An 18,832-nucleotide genomic window follows, 5' to 3' on the forward strand; every position below is an offset into this window, starting at 1 on the left:
CCGCGTGTTTGAGACCTCTGCTTTAGAGCCTTTATGTGAAACTAAAGGGAGTTTAGCCTTGTTTAACCTAATAAATAATTAAAGCAAACAACATGGGGTCCCACTATTTTTTGTAACCCGCAAAGGTGAAGCAGACAGCTGAGAGCTGATATCTGGTTGGAAAGGACCCTGGTTATTGGACCCTCCCCAGCCTAAAAATACCAGTCCACAGCCGCCCCAGAAGTCGCGCTTCACATGAATTGCACTGATGCGTTGACAATCAGTATAAAGTATCTTAGGGTTGATGTCAGCTGTGATTTGTCAAAAATCACAGCTGGCATCAAACCCTGGTGATAGTAATGGAGAGGTGTCTATCGGACAACCCCATTACTGACTCAGTAATCAAAAATAAAAAACAGACAAAACAATATTTAATTTGAATAAACACTCCCCAACACTGTTCCTGGTTCACTAATTTATTAAAACCGAGAAAAACGCATTCAGGTCCGACGTAGTCCACAGAATCCGACGATAATGGTCATTCCCACCATATATGTAACATAGACCCAGCTGCGCCACCACACCGCCTGCAAAGTCTGACACAGAGAGGAACATCCTATGTAGCATAGTGGGACAACGGTACCATGTAGATAGAATCTTATAGTTTTTCTTCTGAGCATGGCAATACATAATTTGTGTCAGAGTATGAATGTTTTTGCCAATCCGCCTATGAAATTTGACTACCCAATTCCTTCTCCCAACCCCAGTAAAGGGTAGAGGGTCATTGCTGGAGTCCCTTTGTGTTGCTTTGTGTATGCAAGATAGAAGTTTAGTACAAGGACCTACCTGAGTGACTAACCCCTTTCTGACGTAGGGCGTAATAATACGTACCTGCACTTTGGGACTTAACAACCAGGTACATATTATTACGCCTTGGCTATCGCACCCTCATAAAGGCTGTGCGAGCGAGATTGCCGCCAGGTGTCAGCTGATTTTGACAGCTGACACTCAGTCCTGCACCGCTCCCAGCACATTAATCCCCGAAATGCTGTGATAAAAGTCCATCGCAGCATTTCTGGGACAGGCAGAGATAATAGCGCCCCTCTTACCTTGGATCTCAGACCCTGTGCTTTGAGCACGGGGTCCAATCGTTGCCATGGTGACCCAATGTTGTCATGACGACATCCGTTAACCAGGCACTAGAAAGTTTGATAGATTGTGCACTGTGCACAATCTATCTAACTTGTGTCAGCAGCGCTGACAGCCTGCATAGCATAGGGGATGCAGCTGCATCCCTATGCTATGCAAGCGATCAGCCTGCAAAAAATGAAAGTCCCATAGTGGGACAAAGTGTAAAAGTGCAAAAAAGTGTCAAAGTGAAAAAAAAAATTGTAAAAATATATATAAAAAATGATAAAAAAAAAAATAAAAAAAAAATAAAAATATACTGTACTCATAAATTAATATTATTATGAAAAAGAAAAAGTACACATATTTGGTATCGCCACGTCCAGAACGACCTGACCTATAAAACTGTCCCACTAGTTAACCCCCTTAGTGAACATTGTAAACAAAAAAAGAAGCAAAAAACTATGCTTTATCATCATACCGCCAAACGAAAAATGTAATAAAACGCAATCAGAAAGACGAATGTAAATAAAAATGCTACCACTGAAAAAGTCATCTTGTCCCGCAAAAAACAAGCTGACATACAGCTCCATCAGCCGAAAAATAAAAAAGTTATAGCTCTCAGAATAAAGCTGTGCAAAAAAAAATATTTTTTATATAAAATAGTTTTTATTGTGTAAGGCTATGTGCGCACGATCAGGATTTGAAGCAGAAATTTCCGGTGCGTTTCCGCATCTCCTTGGCAGCAAAAATGCATGCGGAATTTCTGTGTGTTTTTGATTTATTTTTTTAAGCGTTTTTGTACATCAGTGAATGCTTTATGGAGCTAAATAAAGTTATTTGCTTAAACCCTTGGATTACCTTCAGAACTGGGGTGAGTATATTGGTTAATTTAATGATTAAAGAATGTGTCAGTTGTATTGCAAATAAAGTGTTTACTCTGTGTCTGTGTGTTTATTTAACTATTTCCTTTACTTTAATTAGGTTTGGTCATGAAAAGAGCTAGGTGTCAGCTAATCCTATTCACCCAATCTTCATTAGCATTTCTATTCATATAATTTATGCGGCTGCTCACAGCTGGTTCCTTAGCAGCTACGTCCCTCGATCAGAGCACTCAGCAGAGCTTTGGACGGAGCACATTTTCGTTGCACCCAAAACACGGTGTTATAATGCCGCACTTTTGATGTCGGTACATGTGAATCCACCGCATATAATGACACTTCAGTCAAAATCTGCAGTGGAGACTAGCCTTTCTGCTACAGAAACTGACAGGTTGCGGGTGATTTTGGGTATGTGGCCACGATTAGGAGAAGCTGTGTCTTTATACAGCGCGAAACCCACAGCGTCCAGATGTTACAGCATAGTGGATGGGATCTCTAGAAATCCCATGTCCATTATGCGTGCATCAGAGGCTGCTGATCATCCGTGGACACTGACATGCGGCACGTTTTTTCAGGACCGCAGCATGTCAAATTCTCTTGCTGAGTCGCTAGTCTCCGCAACAGAAATTTGACCACTAGAATGTATAGAATGCGGTAAATCTGCATGGTTCAGTGAACACATGCGGATCTACCTGCGTTCAATAGAATGCAACATGCAACTCTTTGGACGCAGCAAAAGGATGCGTCCAAAGCGCTGCTATATCTGGATCGTGTGCACAGAGCCTAAAATTTAAAAAAAATGGCGTGGGCTCCGGCGTAATTTTTATTACCAGCAGAGGGAAAGCCGACTGCTGGAGGCTGATATTAGTAGCCGGGGAAGGGGCCATTAGCCAACAATGTTCCCTTGCTATTAATATCAGCCCACAACTGTTTGTTTAGCCTTTACTGGCTAGATTACAGGGGGACTCCAGAAAAAAAATTGACGTGGGGTCCCCCTATAAAATCTAACCAGCGAAGGCTAAACAGACAGCTGTGGGCTGATATTAATAGCCAGGGAAGGGGCCATGAATACTAGCCCCCTCCGCGGTTATTAATATCACCCGTCAGCAGTCCCAGAAATGGCGCATCCATAAGATGCGCCAAATCTGGAGCTTAGCCTCCGCTCTTCCCACTGCCCTGTAGCGGTGGCGAGTGGGGTAATGGGGTTGGGGTACACGTCAGCCTTGTATTGATGGCTGACGGGAAGCCCAGGTTAGTAATGGAGGGCATCTATAAGACGCCCCCATTACTAACTACATAATAAAATGGTTGCAGCTTTTTCAATAAAAGACATAACCAGAATAAAGTATTTTAATGAAATAAAAAACACACGGTTCTACAATTTTTTTTATTACCCTCTGTCCGTGAAGCCATCGCTCTTCTTAAAAAAAAGGCAAAATAACAAACAACCATATCCCTCACCTTTCCATCGTCAACGACGCAGTCCACGTACCGCCAACGATTGTCCCATGGCGATCCGGGTCACTTCTACAGCAGTGACATCAGCAATCACTGATGTCACTGCTTTGGAAGACATAAGTGTATACTGACAGGAGTGTAAAATCACTCCTGGCAGTATACATGTAGCTGCAGGAGGTCACTGGGGTTGATCAGCTGAAGATCAGCTGATCAGCCCCGGTGAACTTACCACCGTGGGAGCATTCTTGAGAATGTTCCCACGGGGAGGTCACGTGAGCATCAGCTGATCGCTAACATCACCGCAGGTTCTGGCAGCTCAGTACACTGCTGGGAGCGAGCGCGTTCCCGCAGTGTAACGCTGGCCGCCAGGAGCATCGGATCGCTGCCGGGGACCGCTGGACAGGTGAGTATAAGGTTTTTTTTTTAATTGTTACTTTTTTTTTACCGTGGGCATGCGGGATGGGCAGAGCAGACTACTTCTCCTCCCAGCCACGCTGCTCTCGCTGTTATCAGCGGGAGCGACGGTCGGATGAGAGGAGTTGTAGTCCTCCTCTCCCGACCCGGGTACCACCCGCATCGTGTTTACAGCGCAAATTTGCGCCCATTGGCTTTAATTGAAGCACAGCAAATTCGCAAGTGTAGATATTATACCTGTGGGTTTACTGCGGTTAAATGCAAGTCAATGGGCGCGAATTTATGGTGGAAATGCCCGAACAATGGTCATGCTGCGGTTTTTACTACAATGGTAATGGTAATGGAGCGGACATTTCCGCATCATGTGCACAACACGTCCGGATTACCATTGCTATACCTGGCAGACCTATTAACAAGCTTTTTCATAGCGTTTCTGCGGCGGAAAAAAATCAGCGGAAACGCAGTAAAAACGCTTCGTATGCATATAGCCTTTGAGTGCCAAAACATAAAAAAAAAAATGTAAATGTAGTATCGCTGTAAACGTACTGACCCAAAGAATAACGCTGCCTTATTAATTTTACCACACGTGGAACAGCATAAAGAAAAAAAAAAAAACAATTCCTGAATTGTTGGTTTTTGTTTATTCTGCCTCCCAAAAATCGGAATAGAAAGCGATCAAACAATGTAATTTGCCCGAAAATGGTACCAATAAAAAGTCTTTGCAAAAAAAAGTGTCTTTTAGTGTGTGACTGCTGCCAAACATAAAAAACCCGAATCTGGTATCGTTATAATCGCACCGACACGAAGAATAAAGTCGTCTACTCACTTATACTGCACGAGGAACGGTGTAAAAATAAACGCTAGGGTTAGGATTGTGCTAGGGTTAGGATTGTGCTAGGGTTAGGGTTATGGTTAGAGTTAATGTTACGGTTAGGGTTGTATTAGGGTTGGGGTTAGGATTTTTTCAAACATAAATAAAAAAAAAATGACGATATGGCGACTAGTGTTGAGCGCAAGTGCTCGCCACTTGAGTTTGCATCGGGTGCTCGGGTATGCACCGAGTATAGCGGGTGGTTGAGTGACATGCTCGAGTCTCTGCCCCGCATGCTTCACGGTTGTTAGACACCCAAAAATCCCCGCATGTTTTATTTGGGTGTCTAACAACCATGAAACGTGGGGTTGGGGACTCGAGCATGTCAGTCGAGCACCCGCGATACTTGGTGCATACCTGAGTACCCGATGCAAACTCAAGTAGCGAGCAATCAACTTCTATAAATACGACATAAGAACTATGGTGTCATAAAATATAACATTTATTATCGGAATCAGATAAAATCACATAAAATGTCTTTAGAAGGAAGAGAACCACAAGAGAAGAAAGGTCAGGCTAGGGAGTATATGTAGATGAGCGTAGTTATTATTTACAGGAATGCCACACAAATGCTGTCACTTAATGAGTACTCTGCATTAAGATTTTGCAGTACAGAATAAATAAATAATTTCATAAATAAATAGATAATGAGGTATGTAGAGAGAGAATGTAAAGTGCCTAGTGCATGATAACAGATGAAAAGGTGGCAAATAATGTAAAATAATGATAGGTATTACTAACCTCCTGAGTGCTGACCGGATCCAACGTGCGTTTCGCCACTGGCTTTGACGAGGATATCCTTTTCATCTGTTGTCATGCATGCCAAACAGTATTAATCATGTATGTCACCTGCTCTGATGACTTCTGGCATATAATTCTGTGTGATTGTCAGTGACATCACTGTTGATGTCCACAATATTACATTTCATATCATTGGTCACATCCAGGGTAGCGTAGAGCAGGGTATCATGCACTAAGCACTTTACATTCTCTCTCTACATACCTCATTATTTATTTATTTATGAAATTATTTATTTATTCTGTACTGCAAAATCTTAATGCAGAGTACTCATTAAGTGACAGCATTTGTGTGGCATTCCTGTAAATAATAACTACGCTCATCTACATATACTCCCTAACCTGACCTTTCTTCTCTTGTGGTTCTCTTCCTTCTAAAGACATTTTATGTGATTTTATCTGATTTTGATAATAAATGTTATATTTTATCATACCATAGTTCTTATGTCATATTTATAGGAGTTGATTTAATATGGTGGACATATGAACACTGCAATTCTCTCTCTCAAGTAGCGAGCACTTGCGCTCAAGATTAATGACAACTTATTCAATATGATGACCTAATGTTATCAAATTCTGTGTTGTACCTCTGGATTCAAAATGTTCACTATACCCCTTGATAAAATCCTTAAGGGGTCTAGTTTCCAAACTGGGGTCACTTGTGGGGGATTTCCACTGTTTAGGCACATCAGGGGCTCTCCAAACAAGACATGGTGTCCACTAATTATTCAAGCAAATTTTACATTCAAAAAGTCAAATGGTGCTCCTTCCCTGCCGTGCACCCTAAGGCTATGTGCCCACGTTGCAGAAATGAAGCAGAAAATTTCTGCTTCATTTCTGCATGTCCTTCCCCAGAAAAACGCTTGCGTAATTTGACAAGCGTTTTACACACGTTTATGATGCGTTTGGGACATGCGGAATTGCCTTGCGTTTTTTATTGCATTGACAAGGCAATTCCGCATGCGTAAACGCAAAATTAATGGACATACCGCGGATTTTTGAGCGCATCAAAAGCGCTGCGGAAAAATCCGCAGCATGGGCATTGAAATTACGGCTTCTCATTGGGGACCATGGGGTGCGGGTTACCAAGCGTTTCACAAGCGTTTACGCTGCCGAAATTCCGCAGCCTAAACGCTTGTAATCCGCAACGTGGGCACATACCCTAACAGTGGTTTTCTCCCACGTATGGGGTATCGACTTACTCAGGAGAAATTGCACAACAAATTTTGGGGTCCATTTTTTCCTGTTATCCTTGCAAAAATAAAAAAAATGGGTCTAAAGTAACATTTTTGTGAAAAAAAGTTAAATGTTCATTGTTTTCTTCCACATTCCAAAAATTCCTGTGAAGCATCTGAAGGGTTAATAAACATCTTGAATATGGTTTTGAGCACCTTGAAAGGCGCAATTTTTAGAATGGTGTCACTTTTGGGTATTTTCTGTCATAAAGGCCCCCCAAAGTCACTTCATTTTGATATGGGTCCCTAAAAAAAATGGTTTGTAAATTTTGTTGTAAAATGTGAAATCGCTGGTGAACTTTTAACCCTTATAGCTCCCTAATAAAAAAAAATATATTGGTTCCAAAATTGTGCTGATGTAAAGTAGACATGTGGGAAATGTTATTTATTAACTATTTTGAGTGACATCTCTCTCTGATTTAAGGGCATGAAAATTCAAATTTTGAAATTTGCTAAATTTGCCAAATTTTTGACAAATTTACGATTTTTTCACAAAGAAACGAAAGTCATATCGAATAAATTTTTTATCTATCATGAAGTACAAAATGTCATGAAAAAACTATTGAAGCGTTCCAGAGTTATTACCTCATAAAGTGACACTGGTCAGAATTGTAAAAATTGGCCTGGTTAGGAGTTTCCCACAGTGGAAGAATCAGAAATGGAGACCAGGATCAGCACAGTCTTCTGTTGTCACGACTGAATCAAGGACGGTGTCTCTTTTGATTTCCTCAATGAGCATTAATTTAAAAATAAAATATTATTAAAACACTGGTTTACACAACGCGTTTCGGCTGCTTACAGCCTTCATCAGGTGCATAATAAAAATATACTTATCCAACTTTATATCTTTCACCACCAGAAAGTGGGAGGAATGGATAAGGGAGGGGAACAGGGGGGAGGAGGAGAGGGAAGGGGAAGGGAGGGTTTAATCATGTGCCTTTTCCAGACTTTGATAAAACCATTATATGAGCCTCAAGTGATTGGGGGGTAAAGGGGAGTCTTCTGAAATATTATTGAGCACTTTGGCTAAAAATGGTAATAACTGAGGTGCAAATATCTCATAAAATCTATTATTGAATCCATCTGGTCCAGGGCTCTTCCCGATAGGGAATGATTTATTGGCCTCTCCTATCTGTTGTTCAGTGAAAGCTTTGTCTAGTATCTCCTGCTCAGGGGTCTGTAAGGAAGGAACGGCAGTGTCCATAATATATTTGTCAATTTTTGTTTCAAGAATATTAGGTGGCATGTCGTGGTATTTTCCATGAATATTATATAGTGAGCTATAACAGCAATGAAATGCTTCCGCTATGTCAGTGGGGTTATGAGTTTCTTGCCCGGGTGCTTGTTTTATGTTGGATACGCATGTCCTTTACACGTGTGGATGTAACCTCCTTGTCAATGAGCAACCACATTTACCTGCGAATTCCTACGAGTATCTTCACATGTGATCTTGATATTTTGTATACGTTTGATCTATTAAAGACCTTCGCTCCTTTCTTTTTCCAACCAGATCGTGTTTATTGAGCAAAACAAAGAATTACCAACATTTTGTTTTTGTCATACAAACTTTGTGAGAAAAACAATAAAAAGAAAGAAAAACCAATTAAACAATACAAGAACCGGTTTACAATGATATAAATCCCAATATCGCTCTATAGTACAATGTTTTGGAATAGTAATTTTACATTTGTACATAAATATCTGAATACTTCCTGACGGCTTATTTTTTCCCCTATTGAGACATCAAAAGAAAAAGAATATATCTAAGAAGGGACAATTGTGTGGACTGAGACTATGATTATTTGCTGACACTTTGGATATAAGGATAAAAACTCTTACTGTAAGGAAATGGACTATAGTATTTCTGAGGTTTTCTGAAGCAATACCTGGGGTAATTAACCATTGCTCCCATATTTGTATGGATTTCTTGAGAGCGTTCCTTTTTATATAAGCTCCACTTTCCAAGCATAGAGTGTTATTTATCCTGGATTTTAGTTCTGTTATCGTTGGGGGAGAATTGTCTATCCAATGTAGTGCCAACAACTTTCTGGCTTGGAATAATATTCTTGAGCTATCTACTGCCATATGGGAGTCTGGGTCTACGTCTTCTCCCAGGAGTCCTAGGATACAGATTTTAGGTTCAAACTGAAGTTGTATCCCAGATACAGATAGTACAAGAGCGATCACCCCCTTCCAGTAGTCACCAATATTCCCACATCATATGCATCAGGTGGGCGTCATTTTGACCACATCTAGGGCATGTGTCATCCGTTTGTATTCAAATTTAAAAAAAAATACTTGGGGATCTATATACCCTATGAATGAGAAGAATTTGGGACAATCTTTGTTACTCTGACAATGAAAGTTTCAGTGTCAAATCAAAGTTTCCCTCCATTGCTCCTCAGATACGGGACCTACATCCTGCTCCGTTTTTGTCTTAGTTTTCAAAGGATATTTATCCAAACGTAGGGCCAGTAACTGCCTATAAATAAGGGATATTAGACATTTTGTATCTACTGCTGTAGAAATGGTATCTATTGGGTGATATCTATAAATCAGTATGACGTTTATCCTAAGTTGTGTGCTATATGCATGACATGTTTGCAGATATTGATAAAACTTCCTATGTGGAAGGTTAAAATCTGCCTTTATTTGTTCAAAACTCTTGAAAAATCCATCCCTCAAGAGTTGTGATACCAAACATATTGTCACGCAAGGTGTGGGAAAGACTTAGTGCAACACAAAGGGAAGGGGCAAAGGGAACCCAGACTCTAGGGAAAGGGGGGAGTGGAGACCTCCTAGGCTGATCTGATATCACCCTGTCTCCACTGACATCCCTATATTGGTTTTTCACCAATCGCGAGCCTAAAATCTGTATTTCCCTAGCTCTTGGCCCTGTATAGGGAAGGGGGGAATGAGCGCTAGTCAGTTCCCACTAAACACTAAAGACAGCAAGGAGAGACAGACACGGGGGAATTAGCTTAGTTTGAGTCGACTTCAGAGAGATTGCAACACGTCCTCTCAGCTCCAGGAGGAAGCAAGCAGACTGCACCAGCTCCAAGCCTTCACAAGGGGTCATGTGAATATCAGTGGCCCCTCCCCCTAGCAATAGTCAGTATTTAAACACCCAGCCTGGGTGTCAATTAGCTAGAGGGAGGTAGCCACTGGGTCCTAGAGTGAGACATCTAAGAAGGTGTCTGTAATGCCAAATGAAGAGATCTTCTGCAACCAACTACAGGGCGACTGTCTGTCACTTCTGACATACCCATGATGCATATACCCCTATCCTCCCACTCACTAACATCTTTTAGTTTCTGTAGCTCTGGTAAGTTATAGTTGGGCCATAAAGTAGAACAGTTTGTGTATTTTCCAATTCCCAGAATATTTTTACCCCTATCCCACACCTTTAATATTAACTTTAGTGTAGGACATTTTAAGTGATTTTCTTGAGGAGGCCCTAAATCTAGTACCGAGAATGGAAGCTTCCACTTGGTTCCTTCCATAAGTAGGTGCCCTGAAATTACATAATATTTGCAAGTACCCCATCCATGAAACCATCTTAACTCCTTTCTAGAGTTAAGCATGTCTGCATATACCTGGAGGGAAGCAGATCGTTTATGTTGTTTGTTAAGGCGATCAATCCGCTCAAGCAAATGGGAGACTTTAGTTGCTCTCTCTTTTTAACCTGGATCCATGTTTATTAGTATCCCTCTGAGGACGCATGTGAGTGCTTCCCATTTAAATGGTAAGGCAGTTTCATCATGCTCATATATTTGAAGGACTCTATAGTCTCAAGAAGGTCTGAGACACAGAGTGAGTCTTTCAGCAGATTAGCATTTGAGTTCCGACAGCTGAAGCCTTGGTGGAGTCAGGTATAGTCAGATTACAATATACAGGAGCATGATCTGACCATACAGCAGTTCCTATCTGAGATGTAGGTTGCCATGTAAGCAAGTGATGGCTAATTAATGAAAAGTCTCTACGGCTATATGTATTATGTAAAGGAGAATAATACGAATAATCCTTTACTTCTGGATGTAGTATCCTCCATACATCGACCAGTTGGAAAGACCAGAGCATGTTTAGCAAAGCTTTTGAGTGATTTAGATTCCTGACTCTGGCCCAGGGATGCATCTAAAGAAGGATCCAAGAAAATATTAAAGTCACCTCCAATGATGGTAAGGTCCTCCACAAAATGTTTTAGTTTGTTTAAGAATTGACGGCATGTCTTAATTAGGTCACAATTACGGAGATAGAAGTTTGCCAAAGTCAACTGACAGTGATCACTGCCGCATACTATTGTAGAAACACGGTCTGACATGGAGGGGAGGTATGTGTTTGTTAAGATCTCGATCTATGTCTGGAATAGAAAGTAGTAGATCTGTAGTGGCCGCCGCAGGGTACTGCACATTCGCCTTCCATTCAATTGAATGGGAGGCGGATGTGCAGTTACAAGTGGCGGCCACTACAACTTGACGGCCAAGCACCGCAGGTAAGGACTTCCCGCCGGCAGCTGCTGCCGCCGGCACCGATAACAGCTGGCCGGCGGGGGTTCGGGACCCCGGCCGATCATACAGTACATTGATGCCCTATCCTATGGATAAGACTTCAATGTCAAAGTAGTGGACAACCCCTTTAAGTCCCCTGACATTCAATGAACAAGTTTTGAGTTGTGCCTTATTATATGAAAAAAGGAGGAGGGAAGGAGAGAAAGATTTAAGAGCAAAGAGGAAGTATAGACGGTAGATAGTAACGTCTACCTCTCAGTGTCTAAGAAGTATAGATTATGAATACATAAAAAAAAAGTAGGAAATTGCGAAACAAGCAGATCCCAATGCAAGTCCCAAACTGGGGGTTGTCGTTAGAAGCGCAAGTCAAACCTTCAGTCCTAGGGTTCCTATTAGGGGGAACCATGGAATATATAGCAAGCAAAGTAATACAGCCTGATATTACAGTAAAATAATGTGACGTCAACTTATATGCCGGTCTAATATATGAACTGAAACATTCTGTATAGTGGAAGAGTGGCACCTAAAACTCTATTTAGATATATCTAATTATATGCTTAAAGAAATAAGTAAGCATCTGCAAACTGTCTCTCATCAGGGAGACAAGATTAAATTCAGGAGCTCTTTTGACTGGCAGGTTCCATTCCCGTCTGGGGAATCCTTATCAACTGAACGCCTTCTAAGATGTGCAGGAACGCTCTGTGACAATGGTGGAGCAGGGGGCCTGTCAGATATATGGATTCCGTCACGTTTTGTTCAAGATTATTGTAATTGTTCTTGTATGTGTACCCCTTTTTCACATGTAAAGCGCCATGGCGCAATAATAATAAATAATAATAATACTTCTGGTAATATCCAGGACATCACAGAATGGTCTCATGTCGCTTGGATCTTTAAAAGTATACAATGCTCAATTTTTTCGTACTTGCAGCTGGAAAGGTACCACAGGAGTATAGCAGGCCATTTTCCCATACAGCATCAAGTAGTGGTTTCAATACCCTTCTTTTAGCAAGTGTCATTCAGGATAGATCTGTGAGCAATTGTATGCTTTGTTCATTGAAATCACCAGGACAAAAATGTATGTGACAGATAATGTCCCTTGGACGCTCAGGATCTGGGCCATGATTGTCTAATGTACGGTGCGCCCTGTCAGTCTTCAGCCTTATCAATAGGGTCACCAAGGATATTATTAAATAATGTCTATAGTGTTGTCATGATCTCTTGTGCATTGATGCTTTCAGGTATATCCCTTATCCAGATATTATTGTGATTTTCTTGATCATCAACCATATTAAACAGATGGTTTATTTACTGGCTGTGAAGATCCAGTGTTAGTTTCTGAGCATTTTGATGGCCTCTAACTTGTACGACATCAGCCTCTAATCTCTGTACCTTGTCAGTAAGCTGTGATAGGCTAGAAGTGAGGGAATGTATTTCAGTTTTTTATGTGGTCTCCAGCGTTTGTATATATTGCTCCATCTATTGTTTAGTAGGGATAGACGCAAAATATGAAATAAAAAATCAATTATAGCGTTCCCCATATCAGAATCCCCTTTGGCTCAGGGTGGGGAGTAAATTTCCCTGTGAAGCAAGCACTGCTCAGCATGGGGGCTTCGGTGAGAGTAGAGGGAGATTTGTGGAGCTGTTTTCTTGTGAGGCCTACATATTGAGAGAAACTGGTGCAGGACTTACAGACCTGAGCTGTCTAGCATCATGAGGGTTAAGACTGCTTCCTTTTCCAAGCTGAGATGAGGCAGTAATGGCTCCGGAGCAGGAAGATAAGACTTTCAATAAGAAACACTGCATGTCAGACATGCTGACGGAGGTGGAGAACCTCAGACTAACCTCGGATCTCTTCTTTCTTTCCCATATCGGAAGTCATGTTTGAGGCTGTTTATAATTCCCCCAGGAACACGGTCTGAAGAGAGTGCTCTCAGTGTGTGCGTTCTCTCAGTGCTATGTCCATGCCATGTCCCTCCTGTTGATGTTCAATACGTCCAAAGGCGGCATTGATTGGGAGCAGGATTGTGTGATGTAACAACCTTATGTGAGCCCCGGGAACGCGTGTTGTGACACCAATGGAACAGCGCCAGAACGGGAGCTGTGTATGAGTGTTTTTATTTTATCAAGGCCAAACATGAGGAATGAGAAATAGTTGTCCTAATAGTGGACAACCCCTATAAGAAGATACAATTTTCAGTTAAAAATGAAAAAGGCTTCTCCCCTGTGTGACTTCTCTGAAATTTGTTAAGACTTGATTTCCGTGTAAAACATTTCTCACATTCAGAAGAGGAAAAAGGTTTCTTCCCTGTATGAGTTCTCTGGTGCTTAACCAAATCTGATTTCCGGCTAAAACATTTCCCACATTCTGATCAGCAAAAAGGCTTTTCCCCTGTGTCAGTTCTGTTGTGCGTAACAAAACCTGATTTCTGGCTAAAACATTTTCCACATTCTGAACAGGAAAAAGGCTTCTCCCCTGTATGAGTTCTCTGGTGTATAACCAAATCTGATTTCCAGCTAAAACATTTTCCACATTCTGAACAGCAAAAAGGCTTCTCCCCTGTGTGAGTTCTCTGGTGCTCAACCAAATCTGATTTCTGGTTAAAACATTTCTCACATTCTGAACAGGAAAAAGGCTTCTCCCCTGTGTGAGTTCTCTTGTGCTCAACCAAAACTGATTTCCGGCTAAAACATTTTCCACATTCTGAACAGGAAAAAGGTTTCTCCCCTGTGTGAGTTCTCTGGTGATTAACCAAATCTGATTTCCGGCTAAAACATTTTCCACATTCTGAACAGAAAAAAGGCTTCTCCCCTGTATGAGTTCTCTGGTGATCAACCAAATCTGATTTCTGGTTAAAACATTTCTCACATTCTGAACAGGAAAAAAGCTTCTCCCCTGTATGAGTTCTCTGATGTCTATCAAGATGCGCTTTCTGGAAAAAACATTTCCCACATTCTGAACAGGAAAAAGGCTTCTCCCCTGTGTGAGTTATATAATGTCTGATAAAACTTGACTTCAATGTGAAATATTTTCCACAATCTGAACAAGAAAATGGCTTCTCTCCTGTGTGAATTGTCTGATGGTTATCAAGATGCACTTTCTGTTTAAAACATTTCCCACATTCTGAACAGGAAAAAGGGTTCTCACCTGTGTGAGTTCTCTGGTGCCTAACCAAATCTGATTTCTGGCCAAAACATTTTCCACATTCTGAACAGAAAAAAGGCTTCTCCCCTGTGTGAGTTCTCCAGTGATTAACCAAATCTGATTTCCGGCCAAAACATTTTCCACATTCTGAACAGGAAAAAGGCTTCTGCCCTGTGTGAGTTATATAATGTCTGATAAAACTTGACTTCAGTGTGAAATATTTTCCACAATCTGAACAAGAAAATAGCTTCTCTCCTGTGTGAATTGTCTGATGGTTATCAAGATGCACTTTCTGTTTAAAACATTTCCCACATTCTGAACAGGAAAAAGGCTTCTCCCCTGTGTGATTTCTCTGGTGCCTAACCAAATCTGATTTCTGGCCAAAACATTTTCCACATTCTGAACAGAAAAAAGGCTTCTCCCCTGTGTGAGTTCTCCAGTGATTAACCAAATCTGATTTCTGGCCAAAACATTTCCCACATTCTGAACAGGAAAAAGGCTTCTCCCCTGTGTGATTTCTCTGGTGCCTAACCAAATCAGATTTTTGGCCAAAACATTTTCCACATTCTGAACAGTAAAAAGGCTTCTCCCCTGTGTGAGTTCTCCAGTGATTAACCAAATCTGATTTCTGGCCAAAACATTTCCCACATTCTGAACAGGAAAAAGGCTTCTCCCCTGTGTGAATTCTCTGGTGTATAACCAAATCTGTTTTCCAGCTAAAACATTTCCCACATTCTGAACAGGAAAAAAACTTCTCCTCTGTGTGAGTTCTCTTGTGCTTAACCAAATCTGATTTCTGGCTAAAACATTTTCCACATTTTGAACAGGAAAAAGACTTCTCTCCTCTGTGAGTTGTCTGATGGTTATCAAGATGCACTTTCTGTTTAAAACATTTCCCACATTCTGAGCATGAAAAAGGTTTCTCCCCTGTGTGAGTTCTCTGATGTCTAATTAAACTTGAATTATCTGTAAAATATTTTCCACATTCTGAACAAGAAAATGGCTTCTTCTGCTTGTGACTTCTCTGATGATTAACAAGATTTGATTTCTGGTTAAAACATTTCCCACACTTGAAACAAAAAAATCTATTCTCTGCTGTGTGAATGTTTTGATGTTTAAAAAAAGACTTTTCAAGGGAAAAACTATTTCCATATTCTGAACAGAAAAATGGCTTCTTTGCTTTAGGAGCAGTTTGTTTTTTAATGCTTATTTCGTGACTTTGATTTTCCTTAGTGTTCGGTAATGAATCAGAAGACAGGACCTGTTTCAAAGTATCAGATGATTGATCTTTGCTGTGAAGGGATGATGGTAAATCTGGAGTAATGGCATTCACTTCAATCGTATCCTGTGGGATCTCAAGGTCATCTGATTTAAAAATTGAAGATGTCAGCTGTCCCTCTGATCTCCTGGTACAGTCATCTGCCAAGAAGAAAACCAAGAAAAAAAATCAGCCTTACTAACAACAAATCAGATAACAAATGCATTAGCATTTTAGTGTTTCTTGGGTGTACTGGAGTGTCTGTCTATGTGGGGTGCACTTATATAGTGCTAGGCAGCCCTCCTGATCTAATAGTATGGGCAACATCACTAGTTACTCTCTACAAGGAGAAAGGTTACCCCTTAGACCTCAGTCCAGAGCCTCTCATCTATCCAAATCACTTCTCATACTTTGCACTGACGAGGGCCAACAGCCCGAAACTCCGCGTCTGCAAATTGAGATTCTGATTTGGCTTTTATCCTAAGTCATATTGCACGACTCGTTAAAGGGTTGATTGTGACTAGAAGGATTTCTGCTTCCAATAGGTGGCGCTATAGAGTTCAAGTCCTCTTTTTCTCTGAAGAGGCAATTTACATCTGCCAAGAATAAAACCAATTATTTATGAATAACATATCCTTAAAATCTATATTGTTGAATATTTCTAATTAAACTCTCCGTAAAAATGTACTTTATGTAAAAGTATCATTATTTACTAAGAAAACATCACAGAAAAAAATCAGTCTTACCAACACCAAATCAGATAACAAATGCATTAGCATTTTAGTGTTGGTTGGGTGTACTGGGGTGTCTGTCCATGTGGGGTGCACTTATATAGTGCTGGACAGCCCCCCTGATCTAATAGTATGGGCATCATCACTATCCTAAGCCAGACACTGTGCATCACACCTACCTGTGTGACTGGCGTCCTATACAAGCTTCATCTGTGTGCATCTTTAATACTAGGCAGCCACCCCCTCCATGAATTGGTCGGTTTGTGAATGGTTTCTCCATCAGTATTTTGCACCTGCGCTGCCCCCCCTTTATCATGGGGGTCTGCGGCATCCTGCTAGTGCATTTGTTATATGATTTGTGTTGGTAAAGGCTGTATCTTTTTCTGTGATTTTTTTTTATTTTGCCCTATGTTAGCCATCATTATTCACCAAGATAATAACAGTTCACAGTCTAACAGAAAACCTCATAGGATGAACCAGTGGATCGTAGTGTTCAACTGTTTGTTAATTCTGTCTCCCAAATATGTAATAAAAAGCCACCAAACAATGTTATGTAGGTGAATAAAATACCAATAAAAACTTCTACTCATCTCACAAAAAACAAGTCCCCACTCAGGTCCATCATCTGTCAGTGGAAAACCAGAGGTTTCCACATTATTAGTGGCTCAAAGACTCTTGATAAGCAACATGGCTTCTATAAACCAATCCAGCAATATCCACTCCCCCAAAGTCAAATTTCACCCTAATTTTCACTCTCCAACATCCACTGCGTGCTAATTTCCAGAAAGTGCCTGTGGAATCAAAATAGTCACTACTCCTATAGATTATTTCACTGAGGGTTATAATTTCCAAAATGAAGTCACTTTATGGGGATTTCTACTGCTCTGGTTTTTGCAATTTGGCCACATTAGGGCTTCTGTAAATGGTGGGTCCCATCTCCTCTGGGATCTGCTCCTGCGACGTCTGCTTCTGTCACCAGGAGCCGCCTTATTCATCCTGCAGGTGGCGCTGGTGATGGAAGAGACGTCAGAACCAGAAGCTCTGGGCGGCGCAGGCTCTGCGCAGCCAGTAAGATTAGGTTGCCTGGGACCAGTAGTACCATCCAGTCTGGCAGTATGGGTGTGTGTGCTGTCCACCTGGAGTAATCTGCTCCCTGCTTTAGCCAATTGGAAAGCACCGCACCCTACTAAAGCTCAAAGCATATTGCCAAAAGCTAAAACACAGCAAAATAGGGCAGCAGTGTGTACCTGCCCAGATCTTCAGAACTAAATACACTACCAGGATGCAGCAAACCCACATAAAGATGGCGGCTACACAGGTGCAGAATACTGATGAGACAATCACTCACAACCTACCATTTCATGGAGTGGGTGACTGCGTAGTATTTGAATTGCACACAAAAAGGCTTGTATATGGAGCTGATCACACTTGGATAGTGCACAGTATCCGACTTACAGCCTATTAGTTACGGCCATACTATTAGATTAGGTGGGCTGCCCGGTACTATCCAAGTGCACTCCATGGGAACAGACACAGTTTACAATGCCCGCACTGATGGGCCTGGCTGCACCCGGGGATAAAAAAGTGCAAAAATGCATATATATAATATATGGATAGTACCGGGCAGCCCGCCTAATCTAATAGTATAGGCGTAACTAATAGGCTGTAAGCCGGATACTGTGCACCTTAGTGTGAACAGAACCCTATACAAGCCTTTTTGTGAGTAATTCAAATACTAAGCAGTCACCCCACCATGAAATGGAAGGTTGTGAGTGATTGTAGGTTGGTTGTGAGTGATTGTAGGTTGGTTGTGAATGATTGTCTCATCAGTATTTTGCACCCGTGTAGCCGCCATCTGTATGTGGGTATACTGCTCCCTGGTATTGCATTTAGTTCTGAACATCTGGGCAGGTAAACATTGCTGCCCTTTTTTGCTGTGTTTCTTCTTGAATATTGGGGGAATATTGGGGGCTTTGCTTTTTGTGCATATTACCAGAAGCTGCCAGATACAGCCTTGTTCTCCTCTGGTTCAGTCCTCTGCGCTCAGCCCCCGGCTTGTGTATTTGTTTCCTGTTGTGACCTCGGCCCATTTACTGACTACTCTTGTGTGATTTTCTATTTTCATTGACCTCCATGTTGTGACCCGGTTAAGTGACTATTCTTCTTGCCATTTCACTCAATAGAACAGCAGGAAACACTGTGGCCCAAGCCTAGGGGTCTCTGTCTAAGTCCAAATCCATGTAGAGGGGTTAAAGGGTGATGAGCAAGGCAAACCCTGAGATCTGGAAAATGGAGTAGATGACGCCAAGCCTGTTTGTGGTAGCCATCTTTTGCGCTGCCAGGTGACCATGAACAGTGTCTCCAATACATTGTGTCTGCAAACTATTCGAGCAAGATCTATATTCAAATAGCTAAATGTCGCTCCT

General features: G+C 41.4%; 1 protein-coding gene across 1 annotated transcript; it reads right to left on the minus strand.

Annotated features, from left to right (window-relative positions):
* Positions 1-12,241: 12,241 nt before the first annotated feature.
* On the minus strand, positions 12,242-18,261 carry LOC141201559 (uncharacterized). The gene is made up of 2 exons (XM_073663554.1): positions 18,159-18,261; positions 12,242-15,782 (listed from the first exon to the last, which is right to left on the minus strand). The coding sequence occupies exons 1-2, from the start codon at positions 18,259-18,261 to the stop codon at positions 13,645-13,647; spliced, it is 2,241 nt and encodes a 746-aa protein (XP_073519655.1). The 3' UTR covers positions 12,242-13,644.
* Between the last annotated feature and the right edge of the window lie 571 nt (positions 18,262-18,832).

The sequence above is a fragment of the Phyllobates terribilis genome, unplaced genomic scaffold (genome assembly GCF_046119375.1).
Source record: "Phyllobates terribilis strain yellow unplaced genomic scaffold, ASM4611937v1 Scaffold_119__1_contigs__length_5224398, whole genome shotgun sequence".
Classification (NCBI taxonomy): Eukaryota; Metazoa; Chordata; class Amphibia; order Anura; family Dendrobatidae; genus Phyllobates; species Phyllobates terribilis.